General features: G+C 35.5%; 1 protein-coding gene across 6 annotated transcripts; it reads right to left on the bottom strand.

Annotated features, from left to right (window-relative positions):
* Positions 1-660: 660 nt before the first annotated feature.
* Positions 661-17,502, bottom strand: LOC105032875 (uncharacterized). 6 transcript variants are annotated; one of them, XR_012141145.1, is made up of 9 exons: positions 17,259-17,499; positions 16,738-16,807; positions 7,287-7,489; positions 6,952-7,190; positions 6,598-6,819; positions 6,433-6,525; positions 6,255-6,338; positions 2,119-2,261; positions 661-1,250 (listed from the first exon to the last, which is right to left on the bottom strand). XR_012141145.1 is itself a non-coding variant. In XM_073256916.1 (8 exons), the coding sequence occupies exons 1-8, from the start codon at positions 17,386-17,388 to the stop codon at positions 5,740-5,742; spliced, it is 1,470 nt and encodes a 489-aa protein (XP_073113017.1). In that variant the 5' UTR covers positions 17,389-17,502; the 3' UTR covers positions 5,652-5,739. The 6 variants fall into 6 exon arrangements, 3 of the variants coding, with proteins under 3 accessions (XP_073113017.1, XP_073113016.1, XP_073113018.1); XR_012141141.1 differs by having other exon boundaries at positions 2,119-2,225; XR_012141151.1 differs by lacking the exon at positions 6,433-6,525 and having other exon boundaries at positions 2,119-2,225; positions 17,259-17,500.
* Between the last annotated feature and the right edge of the window lie 3,668 nt (positions 17,503-21,170).

Genomic DNA, 21,170 nt, shown 5'->3' with positions numbered 1-21,170 from the left:
TAGACCAAAAGGCCATGTTTAATAGCTGATTTATCCATGCACTAATTCAACAGCTTTGTGTGCAAACTGAGTTTTTGGTGAGGGTTGTCCCCCCTTCTGCAGTCCATTGCCTGCAGGCCTCTTCTACGAAAAATAAATAATAAATAGAAGCTAGAACAATGGTAACAAATAACATCAGCCGGTTATTGTCACAGGATCGTACTACCTCAACTACAAACATCTTACATATAGGAAAGAGAGTAAAACAATTGGGGATCAGTGTCCCCACCGTAAACTTCAAGAGAATGAAAGGCATACATCAACTCCTGTTTTTCTCGGTGAGCCATGTGACCTTCTAACGGTTAGGGAAGACAAAAAGAAGGGCGAGACAAAGAAAACAACAGAGACTGGTCCACGAGCCAAGACAGAGAACAGAGACTCTGGCCAATGTCTCCCTAAAGGCAGATGGAGAGCCCTCCGAGATCAGAATGGCAGTCCAAATCCAATTCATTTCGTCAGTTTAATATCAACCATTAATTAAATAATCCTGCCTCCTGTATGCATGTCCAAAATACTAGTAAATGCTACGGAGCACAAATTATGTAAGTGCGAACCAACAACCCAATTGCAAACAAACAAAATTTAGAAAATTACCATCTGTTAACCAGAGAGCCTACTAGATTCTTCCAAAGATTGTTTGATATTTGAGATTTATCTCTTTCTAACACTCAGCTTCCAAAGGGCCTAATGTAATCAGTTGAAAAAGGCCACTCAGTAACATGTCAGCACAAAATCACATGCAAAACAACTACAATTCATCGGTTGCAATCGCTTTATATAAACTACCTGTGTCATATATTATCCAATAGCCAACCAAATAATAGAAATCAAACCAAGGGAAAAATGCTCAGCATCCCACTAACTTATCTCATGGTACAATGGATGATGGTGACAAAATAGACACCCCTGCTTGAGGTCCCCAGACAGAAGGAACATAATGCGGTTTACTTGGTGTCTGAGATTGACATGTCAGGGAAGATGAAGACAATACCAGCAGCAAGATGGACAAACATATCATGTGAAGTTGGATCTTGTTTCACGGCACTCTCAGATAAGGGAGGACGTCACAGCTCAGCAACGTCTGACACCACTTGGTTGTAATCTGACTGCAATTTTTCCTTCACTTCCAGCTCCAACTCTCCTTTGGTTGGTTTGGTTAGTATTAAAACACAGCAGGTAGGCCTCTTGGTTGCCCCAGCAGTGGCAAGATCCTGGAAAGGAGGAGAGAAGGGATCCCAGACGAGAAATGTGTCAGCAGAGGACTTAATCTTATAAAACAGTCTTGCATGAAATACTGATAGAATTGTCAGAATTCATAATCAGGAATCACATTGATTTCCATACCACAATTTTTTACATGTAAAGATTTAGGTGGCCAGTTCCTCGACAATTAATCAGACGGGGAATGAGCAAAAGCTGTTTGATAATCATGAGATGGGTCCCTAGACAGATACGTTAAATTGATTGTGCTATATCTAAATCATTTAAAAGAATCTCATCTCATTTTTGTGAGAAGATTTTATGCTAAATTCTAAATTGTATGGCTGTTTTAGGGAGGCTGTGGAGCTTGTGCAATAGCAAACAACCTTGGGTAAGTTGTTCAAGTCATTAAGTTGCAGTCACAATAGTGGAGATAAAATCAAGTATATGGAACAAGAAAAGAGAGAAACTATTAAAATATGAAATAACTATATGCCAGCTAAATGAATGCTCTCTCTGGTGGACCTCAGAAATTGGTTAGATGGTATATGGAATTTGGAGATAAGTGTTTGAGAAGTTCCTTGTAATAGTATAGGCAAGCTGAATTGCCAAATAGAAGTCTTACTGTTTTAACCACCACATTCTACCAAGTTTCCAACAATTTGCTCTTTCTTGATTCTACCAAACTTTTCTCCAACTTGGTAGAAATGCGCCCCTTGGACACAAAAAGAGTAAATAAACCAGAAATCTCATTCACCAGAATGGGAGCTACCAGTACACCAGTCTTCTTTTGCACACTTTAGCTCACTTACTCCTTCACCCATGCATATTTAATAAAAAAGAAAAAGATTAAAGGGCACCAACAAGATAACAACTAACCTCCTTTAGAAGGGACAAAGATGTACGGAATATCAGCTTCCTCACATAATATAGGGACATGTGTGATTATATCAATTGGAGAAATATTTCCCGCAATTATACACAACCAGCATACACCGATTCAGTTCAGAATGTTAAAAAAGCTGTAAAATCAGTTCAAAATGTTAGAAAAAGCTGTATGACAGAAGCATAAGAACAGTTTACACCCTGACAATATCATAACATAGAAAATTTAAATGCATGTAAATTTGTTCAATCCAGTGACAAATTCTATTAGATCACTGATGCCAACTGACAAGTCATGATATAGGAGTCTAGGATTCTCAGATTGTGTTCCTGCTGATGTGTCATACACCCTATTGACATGTGCATCGTAAAATGCGGTCCGGGTCCACCTAAAGATGTGATTTCAAACATTTGTCAGAACCTTTGGTGACTTTATAGCTCATATTCTATCCTCTCCAGCTTCTCATGAATCTTGGCATATATAGCAACAGCCACTGTCAGAATTAGTAGGGTGAACATGCTATTAATTTGTTGCACAATTTGGATGAATTTTGGGTGCATCATATATGGTGCCAGGATGCATAAATTCACTAAATATTCATTTTAGACATCAAAAGTACACACACAAAAAAAAGAAAGGAAAATGGCATCCTGACGTAGTACCAGGACACAACAATGTACCATGAATCAGTATGATACGAACCAGTACCATGCCAGGCTAGTGAAAAACCAGTCCCATGGTCAGTATTGGTATTTTAAACCTTACTCTGCTCCACAAAAAACATGGTATGTTGGTTATGTGCTAAGAAGACCTTGTATTGAATATTAGGGTCATGGGTCCCGGTCGGTAAGTAGCAATAAGGCCAAGGGATCTATGAAATGCAAGTATTGGTCTAAGAGGAAAAAAGAACATCTTAAAAACTATTAATGGGCATGGACTCGAATTAGACACCATGAAGAGCTTTTTGCATATCCTTGAACACATCCTTCGAGCACTTCTACAATTATTCTTTACTACTTTTCCTTGTATTGATAATGGAATTCATGAGGGCTTCAACTTTATGCTGTTATATGCTTCTACAATAGTGTTTCTCAGAAACATCTGATTTTTCAGTATATTACACTATTGTCTCTTAGCTACCATAACTTTGAGTATTGTTTTTGTTAGTTTGTTTATTATTGCAGAAACAATTGCATATTTCCACTGAAGATGCCTAAACACTGTTCCAAGGGGAAAAAAGGATTAGAAATTGCAACTAATCAATGCATTTTAAATTTACAAGAAATGTGATACAGTCTGTCCCGTTACAAGATATATGCAATAGAGTATGCATCAGTGAATTCTTGGTAAAAAATTTGCATCATTTTCCTCCCATGAGGCTATGGTCCCCCCCAGTGATGCAAAATTGAAAGAAGCCACTTCTAATTAATCAACTTACACTATATATGTTTCTTAATATGCGCCTGGACAGTACATCTTAAAGGATATATTGCTGAGCTGATTTGGGCACCTAGGGCTGAACTCAAGGTTGTGTTGCATACCCTTGGTGATGCACGGCACCCTAGGTAAAAGATTCTAGCTAAGGAAAATTTAAAGCTTTAAGCACAGAGTTATAAAAGCAAAGGATCCTTATCAAATGGTTTTAGGCAAAACAGTCAAACACACTTAAAAAGAATCTTCTTTTTTTGGTTAGGGATTGGGGTGGGGGAAAGAAGGGGGCTCTCAATCAAGATAATTTGGTAAAATTTTATATTTTGCAGTTTTCCCATAACCAAGTCCTCAACCTGAACCTTCCATTGAAACTAGCAAGGAGATGTCAACTTCAACCAGAACATGAAAAAGAAAGAAATAATATGATGAATTACCAAGCAACCAAACATTCACCTTTGCATTGATTGAGAAGATCCAACACTATCAAACAAAATATTGATAGGAAAAAATACATAGACCAAACCGACAGCATGTTGAAATCTTGGGTTGAATGGCTAATACAGTATCAGCCATGTGATTTTTTTCTAACAGGCATAACGCAGACTCAATGTGCACATGTACACGTAGCTGTAGTAGTAAGCATATGTTTATCACTGTCGATAAACATGTGTATATTCAAGTTCTCCATATAGTTTACAATCATATTGTCAAACATTGTGAAATGAAACAGGATGGACATCAATATCAGCACTACGAGAAAAGAAAGAAAGAAGATAACACCACATTCAATATACAAAAATATTCATAATTTGCTCTAGTTTGCAATTAATGTTCCAAAATCTTGCCCAAACATTGACCCATTTTAGTGTACAAGTCACATGTCAATAGTTTAACTGCAAGTCATCTCATTGACCTGTGACACCATAAATAAATAAATATATCAAAAACAGACAATAATAATTTTTAAAAATATAAAATTATAAAAAAAACATGAAAAATAATCTGATAATGGTCCTATTATGCAGTACATTTGCCATAAAATGATAGAATCTCACAACTTACTTTTAATAAAGACTGAAAAGGATATGTATTAGTAACTGGAATCACCAACCAGACATGTTCTATTAGTAATTTTGGATGGAAATGGAAACATAGGGACTTGGGAACTTGGAATAGAAAATTCTATGAAGATTGAGATGAACCCTCATTCCAAAGTCCAAAGAGGTAAAAAGGAAACTTATTTTTTAATATTTTCCATCCCATTAAAGAAGTTGACCGGAGGAACCAAAACCAATTGATCCGAGTGGGGATGGGTGGTTAGATTGGCTAAGTCATCAGAGTGCATGGGTTTCTAGAATATCTAGGGGATTGAACCAACCCATAAAGGTTTCCAAGTCACAGGTCAAGTGGGTTAGCCCAATTGACTCACCCAGGTCTTAAAACATTAGTTGCTATTATATCACTACAAGAAATCTGATTTTTTGCAACGAAAAATAGCATTTCATCGCATAATTAGCAATGAAATGTTAAATTTCGTCGCTAAATTTGCGACGAAAAAAATTTCGTCCCAATTTCTGCAACGAAAAAAAAATTCATTGCAATTTTTGCGACGAAAAAAAATTTCGTAGCAACTTTTGCGATGAAAAAAATTTCATCGCAATTTTTGTTACGAAAAAATAATTTCATCACAATTTTTGCGCCGAAAAAAATTTTCATCGCAAAAATTACGACAAAAAAAAATTTCGTCACAATTTTTGCAACGAAAAAAAAAATCATCGCTAAAAGAAGAATAAAAAAAATAAAATTTGCGACGAAAAAATTATTTTTAGCCATGAAAATTTTTTTCGTCGTAATTTTAGCGACGAAATAAAAAATTTCATCACAATATGTAGTGAAAATTTGAATATTTTAGGATCGTCAAATTTTTTTAATTATTTCTTACGACAAAATTAATATTTCGTCACTAAATTAAATTATGAACGAAATAAAATATATATATATTTTTTAATCATGCAAGCACCTATTTAAATGCAAATTTTTATCAGATTAAACATATTTTATATAAAAATATATGAACACAATAAAAACATTCAAATTTCAAATAGCAATAAGTTTCATAGCCATCATTGTCATATACAAAAGTATGAGTTCATACACCATTTAAAATTTAAAAAAACTACAAACTATATATCATCAAAGTCGTTGGCCTCATTTCCTCCTCCAGACGTCGATCCCTGGCTCGATGTGTGTCGCGATGGCTGTGCAGAGGCGACATCATGCGGCTGTAGAGATGCTAACTCGGAGGCATCGATACCGAGCCGTCCCGCCATCGCAGCCACTATCCTCTCGAGCATCTGATTACGATTCATCCAGTAAGTAATTTGATCCTGCATCATGCTCATCGATGTCCTAACTGCCTCTGGCACCGAGGCATCATCAGACCGATCAAATGACGAACTGCGAAATTTTTTTGATCGCATGCTATGCCTAGATCCTAGCTGCTGCTCGAGGACGGTATCCAAAATCGCATCATCTGTCATCGAACAAACCGACTGCGATCCAACATCGCTGTTAGATCCAACCTCCCTCGCCGTCTGCTCTCTCAATTGTAACATTTTTTCCTTCACAATAGACCAAATAACACCATAAATTTATTTCAAAGCCTTTAAAAGCATTCAAAATGTAGTACCACACTTACATGATGCTGTCTTGCCTCCTCGGTCACAAACTCGCCACTCTTATTTTGATAGAATTTACCATAGACGTCGACCCCAGATAGTCCCTATTTAAATAAAAGAGAAAAAAGAAAAAAGATCAAAATAACTTAAATATTCAATAAGAACTTATAGAGTGCAATTACAAATGTAGTTACGTACCATCCTCTTCATTTTCTGTGCAAAAGAGGCACTTCCTTGCGTGTGAATAGAATCAATCTTACTGCTATTCACCTTATTCACCTCCGATCGTCGCTAAAAAATATATACAATTATAACCAATAAAAAACATAACAATATCAAAAGAACTTGAAATACTAAACATACCTGAAATGCCTCACTCCTAAAATGCTCGCATAACCACCGCCAATCGTCACCAGACCCAGCCCAATTTCTATAAGGCTGGGTCACAGGGTCAATCCCCTTCGCCTGCAGCTCATTGCAGTATTTATGAAGTCTACATCGTCGATCTCTATATCTATTTGCAGCCATTTTGAGAATACACGCCGTCACTTGTTCATCGGTGCAATCCTCGAAGTTAATATTATCCTATATATATGAACATTCATTATAACAAAAAGCAAAGATATAGAATTATTCATATAATAAAGAATTATCCATATAACAAAAAATAATATGGATCATGTAATGATATGCAAGACATTCAAAGTTAATTCTTACCTTGATGTGAGAGACTAAGGCATCGCGGTATCGAGGGGCTACATGCTTGAAACTATCAACGGTCCATGAAAAATAATTCCACATATACAGACTGATCTCATTTGCGACTATACTAGCTTTTGTGCCAACTGGATGATCCCGAAATATCTGTACTTTCGGCTTTTCATTGTACGTATACACGTATTTCTCCAAAACGAGGCCCCTATTAGGACCACGCACTGCACATCGCTGCTGTGTTCCTGCATATAAAAATTCGTAAAATGAACATATAACATCTATCAATGGATGTACATAATAAAAAAACATATATAGTTTATAAATTGATAGAGATGTACCTGCAGAAGGATGATGCTGCGGTGCCATGACCTCCGGCTGGGCAAGCTCTGGCTGAGCACTAGTCTGCTCTGTGGACTCAGACAACTGAGTCTCATCTAAATCCTCTGACTCATCATGCAAAATGCTAAAGTGAAGATGTGTATCATCAAGTGAGGCTTGCTGTCTACCCTGCGAATATCCACGTCCAGGACCAGCCATGATGCTGCAATGATTAAAATAATTCAAATCAGCATGTAATAAAAAAAACTCAAGTATTACATGATGTAACAAAAAAAAAAATATTGAATTACTTATATTAATTATTGTTCTCAAAATCTGAACTCGTGTCCATATAGTCATCCTCGACAGGACTCATAGAAGGCATCGACCCTGAAGTGCTATCATCATCGTCGTTGATGAAGTCATCATCCACATGTGATTGTGACTCCAAATTATTGTTGGATCGTGCCCGTGCCCTTACTGACATTTCAACAATAGAAACATCCTCAGGTTCGCAGTCGTCTCTTTGCAATTGTCCTATGTCGACCGTGTCATCTGGCATTAATATATTATCTGATGCTTGCATTTGATATGCTTCATTTTCAATAGTTGCACGGACTTCATTCTCTAGATCTTTATCATTCGGGCATGTGAAAAGTACGGGATCGAATAAATGCCTATGCTGAGCCCTTATTGCAACTTGCCAAGGTTCTTTTATTTTGGTATAATAAATATACCACACTAATCTCGTTTGTTTTGCAAAAATATAAGGATCACTTTCGTACCACATGTGACCAGTGTGGACACTGATGAGTTGAGGGTCTATAACAATTGGTCTGTGTCATCCTAAATCATACCATCGACACTTGAATAACATAACCTACCAAAGACCACTATATCTCAGCTCTATAACCTCATGCAGAACACTGAAAAAATCTATTATTTCACCTTTGTGCTCGCCCTCCACGCTTATTCCACAATTCTGTGTGGTTCGATCGCGATCGTGATTTTTCGTTAAGAACCGCACACCATTGACTATGCATGCTGAATATACCGATACACGTCTGTCAGATTTTTGTGCAAGTGCGGCTAAGTCATCACTGATACAGTTAGAATTGTTCATACGTAACTGAACTATCTACAATTAAAAGAACAATAAGCGGATTAAGTTTGCTAAAATAAATACTACATAAATGAACCTTTCAATCATTGTGAATATTAACATAACTTATCCGTTCGTCAAATCATGATGCGAATTGATTCCTATGTCGTGCTGCTGTTAATATAAGATTGATTCTTCTGAGCTCACTTTCGTGCTCATTGAAGTGATATAGTAATAACATGTATATTTTAATTTAGAATCTACGAGTACGTACATTCATGCATATATCAACAAAAAAAAATTAAATGTGTATACTCACATCATGTATGCTTCCACCTCCTCGCAATTGTTTAGCACATACCAATGCATGTCGTTCGTTTCTTGTGGTGTCAACATTCAAAAATCATTCTTACCATATGGTCAGGCAACATTGAAGAACACGGACAATCCATCGATCAGAATGTCGTCAACATCGACATTTCATTGTGGTCTCCTAAATTTGGTTTCCACTCTCCGAAGGTACATAAAGCAGAATGTCAGACATTCATTCATAATGTGTGCCTCCACTATTGAACCTTCGGACTGTGCTTTGTTAGCGACGGCACTTTGTATTCTCGCATCTCCCTATCCAATAAATTGTCAATTGATATACATATATAATAAGGAATACAATAATGAATAATAAATATTACAATATCATGCAATTATCTTTCAATTAGATACATCCATCTTGTATGTACTGGTCGACCCAGTCTAGCCTCATGTGGAAGATGAACTGAAAGATACACCATGATATCAAAGAAGGCAGAAGGAAAAATCATCTCGAATTTACAAAGAGTAATGATAATCTTCTTCTCTAATATATCGATCTGACTTCGCCTCAACATCTTCACACATAAGTCCCGAAAATAAGTTCCCAAATCAAGTAATGCATCGCACACATTATCTGACAATAATCCATGCAAACCAATTGGAAGCACATATTGTAGAAGCATATGGCAATCATGACTTTTCATCCCGACGATCTTCCCATCTTTCTGCTTGATGCACCGTTTCAAGTTTGAGGCGTATCCATCGAAAAACTTTACTGATCTCCAATATGTGAGAAATTGATTTCTCTCTCTTCGGTTTAGTACATAACATGCCAATGGCTTCACCAACCTATACCCTCGTCGAATCAAATGTAATTCCTTTCTAATCCACATGTCCTCCAAGTCAAGACAAGCTTTCACGATATCCTTCATTCTTCCTTCGATATTGAGAATGGTATAAAATATATTATCAAATATATTCTTTTCAATATACATGACGTCAAAATTGTATCAAAGAAGAAGCATTTTTCAATATGGAAGATCAAACAACTTGCTCTTTTTTCTTCAATTTCCGATATTTGTTCGCACGCCTACTTGGCTGACCGGACCCTTACCAAATATGACATCCTGTGAGTCGGATAGCTGATTTAAAATGTTGTCTGTAGACCAGAACCTTGGCTGGGCACATTGTTCATGCTTGCCATTGAACTTAAGACTTCTCCTCCATCTATGATCATCCGACAAGAAACGTCAATGGCTGGTGAAACAAATCTTTCCACGAATACGGTCCGATGTAATATCATCGCTACAAATTGAGCATGCTTTATACCCTTTTGTACACCTAGAAATATTGCTATATATAGAAAAATCATTAACTGTCCAAAGCAGTGCCGCATGCATGCAAAAGATGCCTCCTGCAACATGATTATACGTTTTGCACCCTTCTTCTCACAAGTATTGCAACTCTTCGATCAATAACTCTAAAAATATGTCTGTCTCTTCCAGGGGCACGGAGTCTTGGGATCAACAAAGCCAGCAGATTAAAAAGAGATTTCATGCATTTCCAAGGCGGTAAATTATAAGAAAACATCATAACAGGCCACATACCGTATGTAGTGCTAAGATTACCATATGAATTAAATTCATCTGTTGCCAACCCTAATCTGACATTTCATGAATCAGCTGCAAACCATGGATGTTCACGATCGAAATGTTTCCACGCATCTCCATCTGATGGATGTCTCATGATATCATCGTCGATGTTGTTTTCCTCCTTATGCCATCGCATGTCCCAAGCAGTATGCCTTGACATGAATAATCGATGCAATCGTTGCATAATCGGAAAGTACCGCAAAACCTTGCATGGTATTTTCTTTTTTTTTAATCCTTACCACGACTTTCTTTCCATCTGCTTGAATGACAAATCGGACATGCTTGTAGATCTTTTTTATCCTTCCAAAACAGAATACAGTCATTCGGACATGCATGTATCTTTTCGCAACGTAGGCCCAAGTCATCGACTCCCAACCCAAGTCTTTTCAATAATTTTTTGACTTCGTAATGACTTGATGGAAGTAACTCTCCCTCATACAGTAGGTCCTTCAAAAATTTGAATAACCAATTAAACAAGTTATTTGACCACTTACCTAGTGTCTTCATATGTAAACGTCACTTTATGCATCTCTTAATAGGCGCTCGAATCTATCATTCACAGGCATGTTACTGTCCTCAGCTTCTTGTCTTGGAATGGGATACTGATGTTCTGATCCTGCTTCCACATTTGCTTCAAATAACTCCGGATGGAGATCCTCCAAAATTTCTCTATCTTCTGCACCAAGTGTTTGCCTTTCACGACTGGATGATCCACCTACTGATGATGCATTTGTGGGACTCCTGGGCAACATGCTCGAGCTAATTGGCAAGTCTTCACCATGACAAGTCCACCTCTTGTAAGTCACTCTATATCGTGTTCATATAAATGATTTTGAATGTCCAATAGGGTACACCAAAATAAATTCCTACATCGACGACATAGACAACGAGTTTTTCCATCTTCTCTAGTGTGATTGGATGCCATATTCATGAAAGACGTCACACCCGCAATATACTCAGGACAGAACTTATTGCGCAATGACATCCAACCACGATCCATACCTACATGTTTATGATGTAAACTATACAATCAATTTTATGCAATAATAGTTGACTAACATTTTATATCCCCTGCCTATAGGATGATGGTCCTATTCCATTTAGGAACGCAAGAATTTAATATTGCAATACATATCTTCTACATCAAAAAACTTTCGGCAGCATTTCGACGTAGTTCCCCAGATACACAAATACTAAAATTATGCTATGTATCTCGAGAACATGACCGAAAATACCGACAAAACTCTCCAATGTAGAAGCACATGGTATGCAACATAAAATTCACTCACGTGCTCAAACTGTCCACAAGGACAATTCGAGGATAGTGTGTACAACACCAATATTTTTTTCATTAAAAAGATAAATATTGGTTCATGCACGCTATCCTCGAATGAAAATTTTAAGATTTATAGATTTGTTATGCTATAATTAATATATTATTATTATAACTATTTTTTATTTTTAAACTATTTTCAGATCATGAACTATGCTTCAGAGTAAAGCAATAAATAATCATGCCTAACGACTAAAATCAATTAAAAAAAGAATAAAAACTTAAAAAATTATAAAAATTAAAAAAATAAAAATTGTGGCCTGATCTTCTAACTCTCCTATAAATCCCACAGAGAGAGAGAAGGGTACCGAGATAAGCGGACACCGGCGGCTGTGCAGCGACGGTGACGGCGGCGACCTACTGGTAGACTGTAAGAGAGAGAGAGCCAGAAAGAGTCAGAAAGCCGTATATACCTGAGAGATCGCGGCCTGGTGGATGGCGACGGCGAGGCGACGACGATGATAGAGGCGGAGCGACAACGACAGCCCTAGGGGAAGCAACAACTGTAAGAGAGGGAGAGAGGGAGAGGGAGAGAGAGAAAGTGAGGGAGGGAGAGGGAGAAACCGGGGAGGAAGACGACGACGGTGGAGGGAGGACGATGGCGGTGGCCTCAATTCGATCAGCACGATGGCATCAAGGGAGGATGATGGTGGTGGCCTCGATTCAGACGGTGCGGTGGCGTGGAGGGCTTCAATCCGGCCATTGGCGCGCTCGATCGAAGAGGGAGGATGACGATCGATGGCGAGCTCGATCGGGGAAAGAGAACGACGATCGATGGTGGCGGCGTAAGAGAGCGAGAGACGGGCGATTTGACCGGTGCGGTAGCGTGGAGGGAGGATGCCGACTGGGGAGGGCTTTAATCCGGTCGGTGGCACGCTCGATCGGAGAGGGAGGACGACGGCCGGCGGCGAGCTTGATCGGGGAGGGAGGACGACGATCGATGGCGGCAACGTGAGAGAGCGAGAGAGAGACGGGCGATTCGACCGACGCGATGGCGTGGAGGGAGGATGCCGACCAGGGAGGGCTTCAACCCGATCGTTGGCGTGCTCGATCGAAGAGGGAGAATGACAGCCGACGGCGAGCTCGACCGGAGAGGGAGCGGCATGCTCGGCGGCGTGGGACAACGAGAGGGAGATCGGGCATTTTGAGGCAAAATTTTGCCCTAAAACAATATTTTTTTTCAACAAAACAATCTTTAGCGATGAAACAATTTCATCGTCAAATACAAAAATTGTCGCAAAAACTATATTTTTTGCAACAAAAATTTTTTCGTCGCAAATAATTACTTTTTAGCGATGAAAAATTTATTTCGTCGCAAATAATTTTATTTTTGACGACGAAAAATTTATTTCGTCGCAAAAAAGTAAAAACTCTAACAACGAAAAAAATTTCCTCGTTAAAAATATACTTCTAGCAACGAAAATTAAAATTTCATTGCAAAAGATTCAATTTTTTTCAACAAATTAACATTTAGCGCTGAAATATTTTCGTCGTCAAATATAAAAAAATTTATCACAAAAACAATATTTTTTTGCAACAAAAGTTATTTCATCGCAAATAATTTAATTTTTAACGATGAAAATTTTGTTTCGTTGCAAATATTTTTTTTAGCGATGAAAAATTTATTTCATCACAAAAAAATAAACTCTAGCAACGAAAAAAAATTTGATCGTTAAAGATTTACTTCTAGCAATGAAAATTATAATTTCATCGCAAAAGATTTAACTTTTTGCAACGAAAATTTTTTTCGCCGCAAATACTTAATTTTTGGCAACAAAATTTTTTTTCATCGTAAAAACATATTTATTTGCGACGAAAAATTTTTTCATCGCTAAACATCAGATTTCTTGTAGTGTATACCGAGGTATAGTGCTCCTACAAGAGCAAGTGACAAATTAGCCCCCATGAATTCCATCAGATAATCTTCTGAACCCATGTGTATTTTTCATCATTTGGCACACATCATCAATGCACTAAAAAGTGCAGCATTTATTGCTGGAAAAAATAATGCATTATTGACATGGGCCAAAAGACAAAAAAAAAAAAAAACCCATGCATTTAATACTATCTAATACAATACACGGAAGTTATATCTGGCATTTAGTCGTATGACCCACATATGACCTACTTTGAGAGTTGTTATGCCAGAAGCATTATAACTCTAGCTTTTTGGTATGTCTTTAGATTATTTAATACCTTTTTCCAATTCATTCTCCTGTATTTGGACAATAATCTTTTTCTTTTCACAAAGAAGTTTGCAAATTAAAATCATATATTATATAGAATCTAACCAGACTCTAGTAGGCATTTGTCTATGTCAAAAAGTGTTTCCTTTTTAGCGTATACACACATGAAATTTTAAGACAATATCTAGAAGTTCATCATGTCATTACTATGTTAACCTAAAGCCTGAGGATCATAACCCATACTCAACATATCACTTTTCAGCTCGGTCCGGTATCAAATTCAACTTTTTAATCAATGACTTGTTTTATTGCCTTTAATTGCATCCATGAAAAGTTGGAACATTCTTGAAATTCTAATGTAATTCATGGCTGCAATGCACAAGTTTATATCATATTGTCCTTTTAATATAGTTCAATTTATATACAACTAGACATGTAAACCTCACATAAGGGTAGTAAAGATGGCTGCGATTGCCTAATCTTTTATTATTATTATTATTATTCACGATGCGCAATAACTACATTCTCTATTTGGAATGTGCATTTTTTTTCCTTATTTCTCTCCCTCAAAGTAGGAACTGAATTAAGTAGGTTATTTTTATTTGAGATAGAGAAATTAAAACAAAAAGGAAATGACATGAAGAAAAATGAAGCCTCCTAAGAAGTCTTTGGCTTCAATATTAGATAAAGTGTTGAATTATGTTTATATAATATAATTACCTCAAAGAATACATATGTACACAAAGAAGAATGAAAAAAAAGAGCATAATGGGCTGCTTTGCCTTAAGACAAACCTAAAGATCTATTAGCTTTTTTGGAGAAAGAAACTTGAGGACTAAACCCCAGAAACTTCCACAGATATTACTGTACCAGAAGGATTAAGTTTTTATTAGGCAAACCACAAAGGTTCAAAAGGACAGAAAATATAAGTGGAAATCCGACATGGCACATCATGTCATTGACAGAATGCGCGTGACAGTGATTTCTATGCCCAAATAAATGGACCAATTCAGCCTGTTGCCTAATCTGCATATGTGGTGAACCTAATAGGTATTGAAAACTTGTTTGTTATTTTCTGTGGAGAAAAGAAAACCAAAGCAATTATAGTTCCTGAATGATTGTATCTTAAATCAAAAATTAAAAAAAAAGGTTTCATTGCATTTCAGGTGGAGTAGATATATGCTTTGATCAGTTGATATATATCTATATCTATATCTATCTATCTACATATGGTATTCTTGCATAGGATCTGGACAAGCACACATACATAAAAATGCATACACACATATATGAATGTACATACCAACCAAAATGTTTGATGCTGAAGTGGATCATCACATTATCTCTTTCATTTTTCTTTACTTTATAAATCTGATGAAAGAGTGTAAAGCCATTAAATAAGTTCATCACTGTATGTTTACATATATCTATCTTGTTATTAGTGGCTTGCATTTCTTATTATAAAGTTTAAAAAGTCATTGATTTACCACCTCACTAAAAAGCGGAACATACAGTTGTATCCATATGCAAACAAACTATCAAAGACAAGACTCTACAACCCTAACACCTAAGAGAGGATGACTTAATACAATGTATAAAAGTATAGGTAAGTCAAAGAAACACTATAACAAAAATAATGGCATCAACACCATTAGTTCTCTGTTAATCAACAGAAAAACTTCTCCTAATTACCTGTAAGAAACATCAAAGTAAACTAAGTAAGATCAAATGGTACAGTTGTATTTACAATTAAAACCATGAAAAATATTATCCATACAAAAAGTGCACGTAAAAACAATCTTTCAATCCGTATAGAGAACCTCTATGTGGGCACTGAATCGGAGTACATAATCAATGACTGATATGATCTCCCCCCTACTGTTGGACCTAATTCAGCCATAGGCTTCCTTACTCAAGCTAGCCCACAACCACAGGCCACGGATTCTCAACCTAGCTGCTTCCTTGACCAGGATCTCATGGCCATGATATCCAACACAAGACTTGCTTGCATACATACATGCATGTATTATTTACATAAATGTACATCTCCGAGTGTTAACTCCATCATAATGCCATGCCATAAGATGCATATAACATGTCTTATATGCCAATCTGAACCAATCTCAACAGGTAAATATCTCTATGACTAAATCCCCAAAACAATTTGCAAATAAAGTGGATTAAATAGAAAAAAAATCTTTCTTTTGTCTGCATGGGTTGCTCAGGACTCAAACCCAGAACTAGTTGGATGGAGTAGGTAACTTTTCTTTGTTGGAATAGAGGAAAAAGATCCCTCCACAAACTGTGCTTGTATTTTTCATTGTATTTTTCATCGCACATGACTATACACGTATACACGCATGTGTGTATGTGTATACAAACACACATACATACGTATACACACATATATACATATAGGTGATCAGAGCTGTTTATTATCATTTGTGTATCTTTTAGCACATGCATACAAAGTTCACTGTCTAAATATCGAACCCTATATATATACCATCTTATTACAATGTTGGTATGTGGTTTAGTATGGTACAAGATAGCATACCAATTATCGGTAATGATACGACATAACATACTAGTATGAGACCCGTACAATACAGTATACCCCATACCGGGTGGTACGGCAAACCATGCATGCATATCACAGGTGGTTTGGAAACTTTTGCAATGGATTAAAAGGAACCATTTGTCTGCTACTACTAGATTATTCAAAAACAATGGCACGTCAAGATTTGTGCTATCACTATATACACTGCTGTTTAGAATTCCAAATGAAACAAGATTATTTGCACATAAGAAGAGTTTCAGTAACTCTAGTAGATTTTCAGATTAAGTTTTTCAATTTAATCGGGAGGAAGGAACAAGAAAACCAACCCTTTTTGACCACGACGAATACTCTTTACCACTTCCTTAACTCCTCCTTTTAGGCATTTCGACTCAGAAGCTGGAAAAATAATAGAAATTAATCATGTCAGATGAGCAAAAGAACAAGTCAAAACAAACTATAGATAAGAAAAAACTCACACACCAATGTAACCGATCAGAGACAAATTGAAACCCGATATCCCTCAAACGACGAAATTCAGTAAGGAACTCCACAACAACAATCAAGACAAAGAAAGAAATTTAATTACAAAAGGCAGCAGTTGAATACCACATGTAGGAGGAAAAAACTGTTAACGTGATCATACAAATTAGGAAAGCCAACACATCCAAATGAGAGGAAAGCAAGAAACGAGAGAGAGAGAGATATTTTTAAATAAAATGGATAGGATTAGAGATGAATTCCAGAAAAATACAAAAATAGTAAAAAACAATTTAAAACATATGATTGAGTAAACAATCGAGGTCATCAGAGTCTGATATCGAAGCGATTTGATAAGAACGGATGGTACCTCTTCGGACAAGCTTGAGTGTCCGCTTGCGGAGCTTCTTCCCGGCGAGGGGCTTGGCAATGGGGGCTAGCGCCATTAACTTCCTTCTCTCCTTTATCGATCTGCTCTCCGTCTCGCTATCGCTCCCCATCCTTCTTCTTTCTTGCCCCCCGCCTCTCGAGCCTCTCTTCCTTGTTTTCTTTCGCTATTTGAGAGGGCTGGGTAGGGCTTTACGAACTAGGGTTTTAGGGCGGAAGGGGAGACCCGCTCGAAAGGTCGTCTTGGTTTTGGGTTCGGTTTGGGTTTTACCAAAAACCGCGAGCCGGTAGTAGTTTCCTGGTCCGTTGGTTCCCTCCGCTCGGGTTCAAAGGATCAGCTTCACTTGTTTCCAGCCCCTTTTGTTAGGATGGCAATTGATCCGTTGTGAATCGCGTTTGGCCTGTATCCATATCCATTCAACAAGTAAAAACCTCGTATTCATGTCCATTTTGTGTCTATCTCAGATTGATTAAATAGATATACAGATTAGATCGAATCAAATAGATAAGAGAGATTGATTAGATCAGATAAATAATATAAATCTAATATATATAATATAAAATAGATCAAATGCGTTGGTGTGTCTCCGTCCGTCATGTGGCACCAACACAGGCCTCCATCCACCACGTTAAAAAAAAAAAAAAAAAAAAAAAAAAAAAAAAAAGCACTCACTCAGGGAAGTGGATCAGAAGGCTCGTGAAAGTGGATCAGAAAAGAAGAGGGACTGCTATGTGTTTCGATATTTTTTTTTTGCTTCAAACCTTCCCATAGGATTGGCTTTGATCTCATAAGATAGACAGAGATGGGCTTGAAATCGGTGCACTTGTACTAGCCGCGAAAGATGTCGATGGATCGAGGGAGGGAGGGGCCAGAGCTCCAAAAAGCTGAGTTTTCGGTATGGTGAGCCACAGGTAGCAACGGGGGTGACGGGCCCATCAGCATGGACATGGAAGTTGACGAGGATGCAAAAGTAGAGAAAGTTGGAGGCAACAGGGGTGGAAGAGGAGGAGTAGAGCTTGCGGCCGTCGAAGGCAGGGCTGGTCCTGATATTTTTTAGACCTGAGGCCAAATAAAAAAAAAAAATTACTATAAATTAATATATTTTAAATATTAATTATTATTGAAAAATTAATCTACGTACATTTTGTAATGCAAAATTTTTTATAATTTCTTTGTAATCAATATTTGACAATAATTCTTCTTCAATAGATAGCATAGCTAAACCATTTAATCTTTCTTGTAACATTGTTGATCGTAAATATGATTTTAATAATTTTAATTTTGAAAAACTTCTTTCAGCAGAGGCAACAGTGACAGGTATGGTCAATAATATTCTATATGCAATTGATGTATTTGGATAACAATTCATTTCATTAATATAATTAAGTATATCTATAGCAGTATTATTTTCTTTTGGCATAATTGCTTTTAGAACTTTTAATTCTGAAAATAAATCAATCCCATCAAGATCATAATGATTACCATTTGTTAAAATATTTTGAAGATTAAGGCAAAATTTTTTCAAACTTTCTTCATCCAATGAAATTAATGTTTTGAAATCAAACAAAAATCCAAAATTATTTTCATATAATTGAAATTGTTCAAACCTATGTTTCAATGAAAAGATAGCTTGATCTACTAAATATAAAAAATAATTAACTCTAAATGATTCTTCTGGTGATTGTTCAATATCTACATTAATATTTTCATCAAATTATTTTTTTCTTTTTACTTGACGTTTTATACGAAATATAGGATCAATTCCCATCTCATTTGCAATTTCCTTAGCTGAAATCATGGCAGAAGTAAAGCCAGTCTCTCTATATCTTTCAAAAAATGAAACTAATCCTTTTAATTGATCAATGGCAACATCTATACGCATATCCTTAGATTGTAAATTTTTACTAACTAAATTAACAGTAAATAGTATATCATACCAAATAATCATTCCTAATAAAAATTTAAAATTTTCAAGCTCATGTGTTGCTAAAGATTCAGTTTCACTCTTTGTTTTTGAATCCTCACAAATTTCAGCTAATTGATATAAAGCTTCTCTTATTTATGGAGTTTGAAATCTTATTACTTTGACGCTCTCAATGCGACTTTCCCAACGTGTTTGTGACAATGGCTTTAATGTTAAATTAGGTACATTATCAAGTAAAATTTTCCATCTCTTTGTAGAACCACTAAATGCATTATATATACGTTGTATTACACCAAAAAAAGTTTTAGCTTTACTACAAGATGAAGCCATATCACAAAGTGTTAAGTTAAGACTATGACAAGCACATGGTGTATAAAATGCTCTAGAATTTATTTCTAATAATCTTTTTTGTACTTCCTGATTTTTTTCTTTCATATTAGATCCATTGTCGTATCCTTGTCCTCTTATATCATCAATGTTTAAATCAAGAGTTTCTATAATAGATTGTAATTCATTAAAAAGGTCTAAACCTGATGTATTATCTATTTTTAAAAATTCTAAAAAGTATTCTTCTATTGTTATTGGTCTTTTTGAAATATTCACACATCGTATGATCAAAGACATTTGTTCTTGATGACTTGCATCTGGAGTACAATCAAGTATAATGGAATAATATTTTGCTTCTTTAATTCTTTTAATTATTAAATTTTTTATATTAGATGCTAATGCAATTACTAACTCATCTTGAATTTTATGACTAAGATAATGATATTGAATTTCATTATTTTGAATACGTCTAAGATGTTCTTGCATAATTGGATCAAAAATAGCAATCATTTCAATTAATCGTAAAAAATTACCATTACTATTTTGATAAATTTTTTCATTCGTTCCACGAAAAGCTAGAGAACTTTGAGCAAAAAATTTAACAGCAGCTACTATTCTTAATAGTACTTTTTTCCAATATTCTTTCTCTTTATTAATTTGCTCTTGAATATGTTTATCGATTGTTTGATTTTTTTTAAATCTATTCTGTAAATCAATCCAAATGGTCATATTATGAATGTGATCATTACTAGTTTCATGAGCTTTAAGTCTTTCATTAAGGTGTTTCCAATCTCTAAAGCCATTACTTGCTAATTGACTTCTACTACTATTATCATTTGATTTAAATAGCTTACAACAAAAACAAAAAAATTTGTCTAACTCTTTTGAATATACTAACCATTTTCGATCATGTTGCTCTCCATTTGGTAAAGTTCGATCATAATGTGTTAAAGAAAAATATCTATTATATTGATCAAGAGGAAACTTTATATTAATATCTTTTTTAGGATTATTTTTAATTAATAAATCTTTAGAATTTGTATCAAGACTATCCCATATCCTAGGATCATAAATGTCAAAAGTATTTGATTCACTTGATTTTTTATTCATTAAATTTTTATCACCACTAATGAGATCATCTGTGCTATTAGTATTATCATTATTAATAATATTATTATCATTATTTAATTCATAAGTAATATTTATATTTTTATTGATAAATTCACTAGCAATATTATTTGAATTCTCAACTATATCATTTTTTTTACTTATAATAAATTTATCAAGACCTCCTTTTAATGATTGAGTTAATTGTTCTTGTTTTCTTTTTTTCTTAAGTTTTTCATGACCCGAAGGATATTTTCTAGGCATCATTTTGATAAATAAAATAATAAATATTAGCTAAAATTAGTAATCAATAAATTTAAAGTTTAGAATAATAGAACCTGATTTAAAGCTTTTTGATAGAACAATAGAACTTACTTGAAGGCTTTGTTGATGGAACAAAATTTGAGCAAAAGCTACTGTAATTGTAATAAAAATTTAAATCTGAAAAATAAAATATGATAATTAATCAATTATTTTAAGAATAAGATATAGTAAAAATAATAAGAAAATGAAGTGAAACCACAAGCTATCTAAAA

Source organism: Elaeis guineensis, chromosome 1 (assembly GCF_000442705.2).
Source record: "Elaeis guineensis isolate ETL-2024a chromosome 1, EG11, whole genome shotgun sequence".
Classification (NCBI taxonomy): domain Eukaryota; kingdom Viridiplantae; phylum Streptophyta; class Magnoliopsida; order Arecales; family Arecaceae; genus Elaeis; species Elaeis guineensis.
Note: the sequence above shows the minus strand (reverse complement) of the source record. Positions and strands in the feature narration are given on the sequence as shown.